The sequence below is a fragment of the Phyllostomus hastatus genome, unplaced genomic scaffold (genome assembly GCF_019186645.2).
Source record: "Phyllostomus hastatus isolate PE091 unplaced genomic scaffold, TTU_PhHast_1.1 phas_contig_150, whole genome shotgun sequence".
In the NCBI taxonomy this organism is placed as follows: Eukaryota; Metazoa; Chordata; class Mammalia; order Chiroptera; family Phyllostomidae; genus Phyllostomus; species Phyllostomus hastatus.
The window spans coordinates 39,723,218-39,735,944 of NW_025333611.1; the positions used below are offsets into that span (position 1 = coordinate 39,723,218).

Here is a 12,727-nt window from a genome sequence, read left to right on the forward strand (position 1 = left end):
GTCTCCTGTGAGTTTTCAGCGGCACTCGAGTGTACGTGTTTGCTTTATGTTGCAGGCACAGGGGACATCATTGCCGTGATGATCACGGAGCTGAGGGGCAAGGACATTCTGAGTTACCTGGAGAAAAACATCTCTGTGCAGATGACGATCGCCGTCGGGGCTCGGATGCCACCAAAGAACTTCAGCCGAGGCTCCCTCGTCTTCGTGTCCATATCCTTCATTGTTCTGATGATCATCTCCTCGGCGTGGCTCATATTCTACTTCATCCAAAAGATCAGATACACAAATGCGAGGGACAGGAACCAGGTGAGCGGCGGTGCTCTGGGGGCTAGTGCACGCCGCCGTGGGGCGCGGGGCCTCTGCAGCCTGGCACAGCACAGGTGTATTTTCATGTTGCTGAACGTTTTCACCTTCAGTTACTTTAATGTTGTAAACCTATCTACATGAGTAGTTTAAGGATATTTTAAATGCATGGGGAAATTACTAAATTATAGGGGTCACGTGGGGGTGTTCTAGGTGGATGTTCAGCTTAATATCATATAACAATCGAGCTAATTCTGGTACCTGAGAGAAGTGCAGAAAGCCGCATTTTCACACTGGCAGCACTGGGTGTCAGTGGGAAGGACTGGAACGTGGAGGAGGAAACTTCTCGTTGCACACCCTTTTGTTTCCTGAGAATTTTGAACCAGGTATCATCTATTCAGAAGAAGTAAGTCCATTAAAAATAAATTGTCCTACCTAAGCGTGGCTGTGGGGTGATGCTGAGGGGGTCAGGGCCAGCAGAAGAACTGAGATTCTGTGGCCCAGCCCCAGCCCACGTCTCAGTGGGCTTCGGGGGCATGTGAGTGAAGACACAGGAAGGACGGGGTGCTGGCTGTCGCACCTACAGGCGGGCTTCAGGCAGTTGGTTTGCTACCTGGTTGTTCGATGCGCTGCAGAGAGAATATCCCCCTGAGGGGCTGAGATCCAGGCCCGAGGCCCCTGCAGGGTCCTGGGCTTTCCTTCTGGGCAGCTAAGACGTGACTTGCTTGGAGAGTAAGTAGTTTGAAGCTGGTTTGTGTTCGGCCATCCTCTCCTTAAACAGCCCCTCCAAGCCCCTGGGGTGGGGGACAAGTGTTCACCCCCCTCATGCTGGTGGAAGGGGCACAGGCTATGTTTGCTGCGCAGCAGACAGCGGGGCTGAGTCAGCTCCTGACCTACCACCAGTTTGCCGTGTTCCGCCTGACAGTTCATCCAGCTTCCCAACTTGTTTCTGCATCTGAAACTGGAATAAAATACTTTATTGAACTTCTGTGTACCAGCTTCTGTGCAGTGTCTTGTACCCCTTTAAATTTTTCATTTTAATTTGTACTACTTATAATTTCAGACTTAGAAATTGCAAGAACAGTATAAAGTATTCCCCTTACCCAGATTCTTCAGCTATAAACATTTCACCATATTTCCTCTTCCATGTGTGTATATCTTTTAACCATTTGAGAGTCAGTTTGTGATACAGTGCTCTCTGTCCTTAAACCCCATATTATGCATTTTCTAATATAGCGCCACTCTCTGATCTACAGACCTCTCCTAGGCTTCGTAAACTATCTCAGCATGTCCTTCGTAGCAAAGACTCACCGGGCTGTTCCATCAGCTCAAGTGCTGCATGCGCTGGCCCTGTCTCTTTCCCTGTGTTGTGACATCAACACTTTGGAAGAGTTACAGTTCCGATGCTTTCAGTTTGAGTTCCCCTGATGTCTGCTGTGTCTTCATGATCACGTCCAGGCAACACACACTGTTGTCAGGAGTGCCAGTCTCTCACATTTGTTAAACTCTTTAAGTTGAGGTCATTGTAGATTCACGTGCATCTGTAAGAAGTAAGACCTCACACACCCTCTGCCCATGTCTCCCCAGTGGTAAAATCTTGCAGGACTGTGGTGAATGTCACAGCCAGGATGTGTTTCTTTAAGATGTTACTTATTTATTTTTGGAGAGAGGGGAAAGCAAGGAGAGAGGAAGAAAAACATCAGTGTGTGGTTGCCTCTCACACACCCCCTACTGGGGACCAGCACAACTCAGGCATGTGCGCTGACGGAATTGAACCAGTGACCCTTTGGTTTGCAGGCACATGCTCAGTCCACTGAGCCACACCAGCCAGGCACAGCCAGGATATTGACATTGAAACAATCCAGTGACTTTACTCAGATTCCCCTAGTTTGACTTGTACTTGTTCACACGTATTCACTTCTGTGCAAAGTCAGGTGACTACTGGCCACATCAAGGTGCAGAACGCTTGACTTGTGTCACAAGGACCCCTTGTGCTGTTCCTCTGTAGTCGCTGTGCTCCCTCTGCTACAAACCCTGCCTGGCCCCCGGCCGCCACTGCTCTGTCCCGCACGCTGCGGTTTTGTCATTTCAGGGTGCTATATTAGTGGAGTCACGTGGTACATAACCTGACGTATCCCCTTGAGACCCTTCCAAGTTGTTGTATCAGCGTTAACTCCTTTTTAATGCTCAGGAGCAGTCCATGGCTTGGATATACCACAGTTTGGTGAAGCAAATTGTGTCCAGGTTTTGGCTATTATACTTAAAGTGACTGTGAACATTCACAGAGAGGTTTTTGTGTGAGTTTCCATGTCCCTGGGATGAGTGTTCCGGAGCAAAATTTGGGGGTTGCTATGGAAGCACGTATTAGGTAAGAAGCTGCCATACTCTTCCCCCAAGTGGCTGTACTTCCCCGCCTTCCCACCAGACACACCACCCCGGTCCCATTCCTGTCATTCTGCAGTGCATTTGACGTCATCTCTCATTTCTATTTTAGCCACTCTGATGGGGGTGGTAACATCTCTTGTGGTTTTCCTTTGCATCTCTCCAGTGGCAGCTGGTGACGAAAGCCTTGCCCTGGCCATCCTACCGTGGGTGCCACCTCCTCGGCACAGTGTCCATTCTCGGCTCTCGCCCACCTTCTGCTTAGGGTGTTTGTGTTTACTGTGGAGTTCTGTGTGCTGGATGCCTTCCGTGTGCAAGTCCTTTGTCAGAATTGTGGTTTGCCGTTTTTCTCCCAGTTTGTATCTTTTCAGCCTTTTAACAGGGTCATTTGAAGAGCAGGATTTGTAAGTTTGGATGAGGTTCAATTTATTGATTTTTTTCCTTTTATGAGTTGTGCTTTTGCAGTCATCTAAAAATCTTTATTTTTTTCTAGAAGTTTTATAGTTTTACATGTGACATTTAAGTCTGTAGTTCATTTTGAATTAATTTTTATATAAAGTGTGAAGTTTAGGTTGAGGTTATTTATTTTTGCTTCTAGGTGTCCAGTACTGCACCTTTGTCAGAAGCCAGTTGGGCCTGTCTTTACAGCCTTTCCATATAAATTTTAGAATGAGTTGTCTTAGGAAAAACAAAAAACAATAACCTTGCTGGAATTTTGATAAGAAAATATTAAACCTATAGATTAGTTTGGGGATAATTGACGTTTACCATGTTGAATCTTCCAGTTCATGAATTTTGTATGTTTTTCCATTTATTTATTTTATTTTTTAAGGATTTCATGTATTGATTTTTAGAGAGAGGAGAAGGGAGGGAAAAAAAGAGGGAGAGAAATTTCTATGTGAGAGAGACTGTTGGTTGCCTCTTGCACATGCCCAGCTGGGGACCTGGCAACCTAGGCATGTGTCCTGGCTGGGAATCAAACCAGCAACCTTTTGGTTTGCAGGGGGGATGCCCAGCCAGCTGAGCTGCCTTGGTCAGGTAGGCTGTTTTTCCATTTATTCAGGTCCTGTTGTATTTCTTTCATTAGCACTTTGTAGGTTTTAGCATATAGATCCCATACATGTGTCAGGTTTACACCTAAAAGAATTTCCCTTTGTTTGCAGTGACTCTCAGTGGCGATGCGATGGTGAATGCACCGTGTGTTTTAACCCCAGGTTCTGTGTGTTCACTCTCAGCGTGTCGGAGTGCGCTTTGTTTTTGGGTGTTGATTTTCTCTTCTGAAACCTTTGTAAACTCACTTATTGCAGGCCCACGGTGCGGTGTTTTCCGTCTAGACAATCCTGTTTATCTGTGAAGAGGAACCCTTTTATTTCTTCCTTTGCAGCCTTTATGCCTTCCTCTTGTCTCACCGAATGGCTAGCACCTGCAGGCCTGTGTTGAGCGCCGGTGGTGAGAGTGGGCACCCTGCCTGCCTGATCTCAGAGAGCGGGACTCAGGTTTTCATCATGGCATACGGCGCCGGCTGTGGTGTTTCGCAGATCTTTATTACCACACCAAAGAAGCTCCTCTCTGTTCCTGGTTTGCTGAGAGTTTCTGTCACAAATGAGTGTTGGGTTTTGTCAAATGATTTCGTGTGTCAGTGGATGTGATCACATGGTTTTCATTTTCTCCTTTAGGCCGTGGGCGTGACGGATTGCACTAACTGATTTTTGGATGTTGAACCAGACTTGAACCCCTGGAGTAGATCCCACTTGGCTAGAGTGTGGGATTTTTTTTATTGTTCTTTTTTTTTTTTTAAAGAAGCTCTCTCTTTTTTTTAAAGCTTTTTAAAAATATTTTATTTATTTTTAGAGAGGGAAGGGAGGGAGAAAGAGAGAGAGAGAGAAACATCAATGTGCGGTTGCTGGGGGCCATGGCCTGCAACCCAGGCCTGTGCCTTGGCTGGGAATCGAACCTGCGACGAGTGTGGGATTTTTTGTGCATTGCTGGATTAGATTTGTTAATATTTTGTTGAGGATTTTGTGTCTAAGTTTGTTAGTTTGTTAAAAATGCTAGTTGGGGGGAGGTTCTAAAATTTATTTTATCTTTTTAAAATTTATTACTTTGAGAGAGAGAGAGATTGGTTGTTTCACTTATTTATGCATTCATTGGTTGATTCTCATATGTGCCCTGACTAGCAATCAAACCTGCAACCTTGGCATATCAGGATGACACTCTAACCAATGGAGCTACCCAGAGCCAAAATTTAGTTTCTTTAATCGTTAAAGATGATTCAGGTTGTCTGTTTCATCTTTATTGGATTTTGGTAATTGTGGGTTTTGAGAAATTGGCCCATGTGTTTTTCAGATACCAAGTTTATGAGCACAGTTTTTCATAATGGGCCCTGTTCTCTTAAGGGCTGCAGTATCTCTAGCAGCATTCCCTGTTCAGTCTCGATTTTAATGATTTGTATCATTTTTAATATCTTATTGATTATGCTATTACAGTTCCAATTTTTCCTCCTTTGCCCCCCTCCACCCAGCACCCCCTATTCCCTCTAGCAATCCCTCCTTAGTTCATGTCCATGGGTCGTGCATATAAGTTCTTTGGTTTCTCCATTTCCCATACTATTCTTAACCTCCCCTTGTCTATTCTTAACCAACCACCTGTGCTTCTTAATCCCTCGACCTTTTCCCCTATTCTCCCCCTCCCAACTGATAACCCTCCAAGTGATCTCCATATCTATGATTCTGTTCCTATTCTGGTTGTTTGCTTAGTTTGTTTTTTAGATTCATTTGCTGATAGTTGTGAATTTATTGCCATTTAAATGTTCATAGTTTTGATCTTCTTTTTCTTTAGTAAGTCCCATTAATATTTCATATAGTAATTGCTTGGTGATGATGAACTCCTTTTAGCTTTACGTTGTCTGGGAAGCACTTTATCTGCCCCTTGATTCTAAATGACAGCTTTGCTGGATAAAGTAATCTTAGTTGTAGGTCCCTGCTTTTCATCAGTTTGAATACTTCTTGCCAGTCCCTTCTTACCTGCAAAGTTCCTTTTGAGAAATCAGCGGACAGTCTTATGGGAACTCCTTTGTAGGTAACCAACTACTTTTTTGTCTCTGCTTTTGAGATTCTCTCTTTATCTTTAACCTTTGGCATTTTAATTATGGTGTGTCCTGGTGTGGTCCTCTTTGAGTCCATCTTTTTTGGGACTCCTTATGCTTCCTGGATTTGTGTGTCTATTTCCTTCACCAAATTGGGGAAGTCTTCTTTCATTATTTTTTCAAATAAGTTTTCAGTTTCTTGCTCTTTCTTTTCTCCTTCAGGCACCCCTATGATTCAAATATTGGTATGTTTGAAGTTGTCCCAGAGGTTCCTTATGCTGTCCTCATTTTGGGGGGATTCTTTTTTCATCTCATCGTTCTGATTGAATGTTTTTTTCTTCCTTATGTTCCAAATCATTGATTTGATTCTCAGTTTTATCCACTCTACTGTTGTTTCCCTGTAAATTGTTCTTTATTTCACTAAGTGTGACTTATTTCTGCCTGGGTCTTTTTTATGCTATTGAAGTACCTAGTGAGTTCCTTGATCATCCTAATAGCCAGCGTTTTGAACTCTGCATCTGATAGATTGCTTGTCTCCATTTTATTTAATTCTTTTTACGGAGTTTTGTTCTGTTCTTTCATTCAGGCCATGTTTCTTTGCTCATTTTGGCAGCCTCCCTGTGTTTGTTTGTATGTATCAGGTAGAGCTGCTTTGACTTGTCTTAGTAGTGTAGCCTGTTGTAGGGAAGCGCACCCCTAATTTGTATGGGGCAGAGCCCTGAGTGGGGCAACCTGTGTGAACCAGGTTGATGGAGTCTCAGATATGGAGCCACTGCTCTGTGGCTCTGTGTGGAGAAGGGCTCAGAAAAGGGACAATGGCTGCTGCCTGGCCTCTGCAGTTTTGTCCGAGAGGAAGCTGTTCCCCAGCTCTTGCCCTGATGCCAGCCATACACTTCCATTTGTCCCTGTGTGCCACTGGTGCCCTTCAAGCTGCTGCCCCAGTGCTGGAGCTCAGAGGAAGTGACTCTGAGTAAGTCCATTGTGGGCCCTTTAAGAGGAGACACCTGAGAATCCCACAGTTTCTTCTGCCGTTCCCAGCCCTACTGATTTTTACAGCCAGACATCATGGGGACTTACCTTCCTGGCACTGGAACCCTGCGCTGAGTGGTCTGGTATGGGGCGGGAATCCCTTGCTCCCGAGATATCCCTTTTATGTCCATCACACGTGGGTGTAGGACCAACCATTCCGCCGCATCTCCTCCCCTTCGACCCACCTGGAAGAATGTGGCTTCTTCAGTTCCTCTGTTGTCAGACTTCCATTCAGCTCAATTTTCTGACGGTTCTGGGTGATAGTTGTGTTGTAATTTAGTTGTAATTTTTGCTGTGGTTATGCGAGGAGGCAAGCCATGATTTGTATCTTTTTTTATCTTTGTCAATCATGCTAGAAATTTCTCAATTTTATTGATTTTTTTCAAAGAACCAGTTTTCCATTTTATTTTTAACATAGGAAGTTATTTTTTTTTAACTTTCGTCTTTCTCGTGTAAGAATTTAGTGGTATAAATTTCTCAGATCTACTTTAACTGTGTCCCACATATTTTGATATCTTATATTTTCATTTTTATTCCATCGTATGTAATTTTTTTCTTTTGAGACTTTCTCTTTGACCCATGTATTATTTAGAAGTGTGTTGTTTAATTTTCAGTTGTTGGCTTTTATCTGAGTGTGACTGATTTCTGGTTTGATTCCATTATAATTAGAGAATACTCTGTATGATTTCAGTTCCTGTAGATCTATCTGTTGAGATTTCTGGGGGGGCCCGAGGTGTGCTCTGTCTTGGTGAGTGCTCCTTGGGAGCTTGGAAACGCTGTGCGTCCTGCAGCACATCAGCAGGGTGGAGCGTTCCGCAGACGGCAGTTCCATCAGCACCTCAGCTTGCTTCTGGGCACAGGCTGGGCGGAAGGGCCACCGAGCACTGTTTGGCTGGAGTGGGACAGGTATGGGCCGGTCTTCCTGGTACTTTGGCTACGGGGAGCGGGCTTCTCCCCGACCCCTTCTGGCAGCTGCAGAGCTGCCATTAAGGCTTCTACAGCACCTTGTCTGGGACTCGTGAGGCCGTGAGGAAACCCAGAGAACTCACGCCTGTGTTCCTCAGGGCTCAGAGCCCTTCGACAGCCCGCCTCTCCTTCCCACCTCCTGGGGGAGACCCTATGCCTGTTTGTTGTGTTGGGCCCAGGGGGTTTAGGTGGAGAGGGAGCTGGGAGGGATGGGGCTTCTCCACCGTGGCGGAACTGGAAGTCCCCCAGCGTCACACGCGAGTTTTGGCTTGGACATAGGTGATCGGAGCAATAAATATTAGATGGAAGTGTTAACTAATTCAAAATGCTGCTTCCAGAGATGAGATTATTGAGTATGCATGTATGAAATCAGATATACAGACTTAAAATAAGATGCAGCACTTTTACAAGATTTTTGACAAAATGAAAAAATGTGAAATCAAAATATGATGAAATGGAGGAATACAGAGGCAGATAGGCACTAAGAAAATGATGGCATTTGTATATTGTTATCAACATACCTGACGAGAAATTCTGACCAGTGATGTTCAGAGAAAATAGATGTCAGCCACAGTTCTCCAGCTGCTCGAAAGACAGCGGAGTCGAGCCTTCTTTAGTCAGAGATGTTGCTTCATTTTTTTAAATGTTTTATTGATTGTGCCATTACACATGTCGTATCTCCCCGCCTTTATTCCCCTCCACCCTGTGCATGAAAAATGTTAAAGGCTCTTTTACTGTTTTGATTGATTGATTGAATGATTGATTTAGAGCGAGAGGAAGAGAGAGAAACATCGATTTGTTGTTCCACTTATTTATGCATTCATTGATTGATTCTTGCTCGTGCCCTACACAGGGATGGAATTCACAACCTTGGTGGATCGGGATGATACTCTAACCAACTGAGCTACCTGGCCAGGGCTAAATTAAAATTTTGAACCAATGTAATACATGAGCATAATTTTTAAAAATAAACAGCAGCACAAGCCTTGGTCCCTTGCCCAATCTGTTTGTTTTCCTGATTCTGTTTTCCCCTTTCAACTCTGTTGTCTGTTCCTTATATTAAGCACTTTAGGTATCTAGCATGCTGTATTCCTTTTTTAAAAATAAAGATTGTTTTCATATATTGCATTATAAAACACTAAAAGTAAAATGACCAAGAGTTGTTCTGAAATGGTGTTCTTGTCAAGAAACCTTTATAGCAGGGGTGTCAAACTCCTTTTCACTGGGGGCCACATCAGCCTGGCGGTTGCCTTCAAAGGGCCAAATGTAATTTTAGGGCTGTATAAGTGTAACTACTCCTTAACTAGGGGCAAGGAGCTCAGCGCTGCGACCAGGTGGAACCAAGGTACCCGGCCATATAAAACAAGGTGGAGGGCCAGATTCGGCCCACGGGCCTTGTGTGTGCCGCCTGTGCCTTGTAATGGTGGAGTGAGTGCAGCATCTCAAGGACTTTTCGAAAGAAGCGGACTGTGGTCCCCAGAGCCTGCTCTTGGGTGGTATCGCTTCAGTCAGCACCGAGTAGGGCCTGGTGCGTGGGGTGGCGCAGCGCCATCTGCTGCAGCTGCAGAGGGGAGCGTGTGTCCCAGCCTGAGCTTCCAAAGCACCTTCTCCAGACGCCACTGGAGTGGAAAGTGGTGTTCTGACCTTTTTTCCTCCTTCTGTTTTTCCTAAGGTTGACAAATGCTTGATGAAATTTTTATGTGGTTTAAAAAGCTTAGTTTATTAAAGTTTAATAAGAAGGTGGCAGCAACTCAAGTAGTTGAAACCTTGGGCAATTTTAAAAGAGAAGCCAAAACCATTAGCAAAGGAAAAGCTGAGGAAAAGCTGAGTGTGAGGAAAGACTCACTTGCTTCCCTACACCTCCCTCTTGCGGCCACAAGCGAGAGCGTGCTCCGTGGAGCGCCGCGGAGCGCGGTGCGGCCTGCGTGGTCAGCACCAGTCCACGTAGGAAGTAGAAGCCCGTGCTTCGGCTTCTCCGTGTGCTGCTGGGGACCTGCTTGGTACTCTTCCCAAAAACTTCCAGAACCCACCTAAATACAGTTTTAGGCACACATAGCCCAGATGATGGCTCATGGTAAACTTAAATGTCACCTGCCAGTAAGTCCGGTGATGGTTATGGCACCCAAGGGGACGGTGGTTTGGTGTGTTTGTATTGAAAGGTGCCTGAGGTTCTCCTGAGAAATGTAAACTGTTTCAGAGTTACATGGCTAATATTATACCTTTAACTCCAGGGTAGTAAAGTCTGATTCGCAAAAAGAACAGTAACATTTTAAGAATAGGGTAGATTAAAAAAAAATTCCACACCGTACTGGACTTCCGAGTTTAGACTGTCCTCCAATGAAAATTCCCTGTAAAAACGCACAGTGAAAACTTTGTAATGCTCCCTGCCAAAATGTGTATACAGTAGTTTTAGAATCAGTAAATATCTCAAGGTTACTGAAACAAAATAGGCTTATAGGAAACAAGGTAGTGAATTGGAGAACACTGTGTCCTGTGAGCGGGGGAAGAGGACGGCCGGCATTCTGCAGTTATACCGTTAGTCTTTGAAAGACATGCCTCGAAGGTTCCCTGCCAGATGGGGGGTGGTGCTCTGCATGCTGTCAAGTGGTTCCCTTGGAAAAGATGGTCTGGTCAAAGGGAATGGGCTGCTTCTGGCGTTTACTGTTGGAGGGTGGATTGAATTTTATGTTTATTAGGGATTAATGACTCCAGAAGAACTGAAAAAGGAAAATAGGTGTTTAAGCCAGGAATGGATTATTTTACCACTTTTTTAATATACTGCAAATACGATCTTTTCGTTTCCTGTCCTGCTGCTACGATCAATTGACATAAATAAATACTGCTTCCTGTCTTCAGAGAATACATGCCTTTTAAATGTTACAGATGAAGAGTAAAAGATTTTCTTTTCCAGCACTAAATATGCTCTTGAGAGCAGAGTGTTTCTAAGACATTCATTCCCACACTCGGGGGTTCCACCGAGTGCCGAGCTTGCCACTCTCACTCAGTCAGGGCTTCAGTGAGTTACAGGATGGGCTCGTGTTCTGTTGGGAAGGCAGGCAGGTGTTGTCAGAATGCTGCCTGGTATAAGCATTACTGGGGGCGTGCAGAGCGACATCACTCTGGGCAAGTCAGGGAACTTCACGGAGGGGGTACGACCTTTGAGCTGAAGTTTAAAGGGTAAATAAGACTTCATCAGAGAGAGACTGGGAGGAGAGTCGGGCACAGGGGTCGTTCAGCTCGGAGCTGTGGAGAGGTGAGAGGAGCGACAGGGGAGCTGGCAGGCCGTGATGCCGTGAACGGACCTGGGACTGCTGTGGCGACCCTGGAAGACGAAGGGCTGGGATCGCACGCTGAAGAACTCAGCCTTCGTTCTGGAAGAGTGAGGCACCACCAAAGTATCAGTGGAGTGACACAAGAATTTTTTTGATGGGAGAGGCTTAGGGGGAGGAGCTCTTAAAGAAGGAAGTCCTGAAGAGCCATGGAGTAAAAGCAGCATTGTATGAAAAGCTGGGGTGGGGGGTGTCAGGGGCACAGTCAGACGTTTACCCTGGAAAAGCCTGGGTGCTTGTCGGGACTGAGAGGCATGGCGGTGGTGACAACAGTGAGTGGAAGTGGGGACAGACTGGAAGGCAGTCAGCATCAGGGAAGAACTACCCTCACGGCGCCCGTATCTACCGCCGTTTAAAAGGAGAAACTGTATGTGGACACAGACCTCACTCTGTTTCTGTGGGAGGGTTCTGATGACTTAAAAGAGGGACCCGAGAGTTTCATGGAAGTGACCTTCTTTCAGTGTATTATGAACCCTCTGGCTCTGAACACATTACTCCTCTTAGATTACGCAGTGTGAACTGTTTTAAATCATTTTCTACCGATGTGACAGTTTTGACACTCTATGTCCCAATGTTGAATAGTGTTCCCATTGGTATTACTGGTGTCTTTACCCAAGTGAAGTAAGACAGCCTGCCCCTGATGATTAGCATCCCTTTGTGTTTTGTAATATGGGAAGTCTTTAAGCATTTATGATGGAAAAGGAACTGGACCAGAAAGTCAGGAGACCTCAAGTTCTGGTCCCAGTGCTTAAAAAAAAAAAAACAACTTTGACTTTTTTTTTCTTTAGAGAAAGAGAAACATCAATTCATTCCTCTTACGTATGCATTTACGGGTTGATTCTTGCATGTACCCTGACTGGGGATTGAACCCACAACCTTAGCATATCAGGGTGATGCTCTAACCAGCTAAGCTATCCAGCCAGGGCCCTGAGTGTAAGCCCTTTTACTAACTTGAGACAGGTCACTTCCACTCTCTACACGTGTGAATTTCCTCCTTTGTAAACTGATGCATCTCTGTGGTTTTGTCCCATTATAACACCCTGTGTTTGGTGAGGTGGAAACTTGAGTAGTTTTCCTACCAAATGAATGGGACACAGTCAGAAGTGCTGGAAAAGAATGAGTGGAAATGCTGTGGACGTGAGGGTTGGTTGTTCATACTCAGGGAGTCTCAGACTTAGGCAAAAGAATCAGGTAGGGGCTCCGTTCCTCTTCCCCCTCCTCCACCATCACCTCCTTTTCCTCTTCCTGCCTCTTCTCTTGCTCTTCCCCTTCCTACTCTTCCTTCTTCTGAGGGGCACATTTTTTGAAACTGCAGATCCCCAAGATACCTCCACCTGCAGTCTGACTCTGGAAGTCTGGCTAGGACCTACTTACCACCTTTCAGTCTGGGCAGGTGACTTAATCTGTGTCTCAATCTCCTCTTCTATGAAACGGGCATAATGTAGCTCCTTTCTCTTAAAATGATGGTGAGGATCACATGAGTCAGTACATGTGGAGGGCCTAGAGCAGGAAGTAGCACATAGTATGCACTGAATACATCCTAGTTAACTGTACATGTCGTCTTCATTTCATATTACCAAGCACCTGGACAGATGTAAGACATTTGCCCACTTGAAAAACAGTGATTGGTGGT

The 12,727-nt window shown here is 45.2% G+C and overlaps 1 protein-coding gene across 4 annotated transcripts in view; it reads left to right on the forward strand.

The window, feature by feature from the left end:
* RNF130 (ring finger protein 130) overlaps positions 1-12,727 on the forward strand; it is a 106,267-nt gene that overhangs the window by 42,644 nt on the left and 50,896 nt on the right. For all 4 annotated transcript variants that reach the window (XM_045828919.1, XM_045828909.1, XM_045828929.1 and 1 more), the window contains exon 3: positions 56-306. In XM_045828919.1, coding sequence (XP_045684875.1) covers positions 56-306 — 251 coding nt within the window. The remainder of the gene's footprint in view (positions 1-55; positions 307-12,727) is intronic.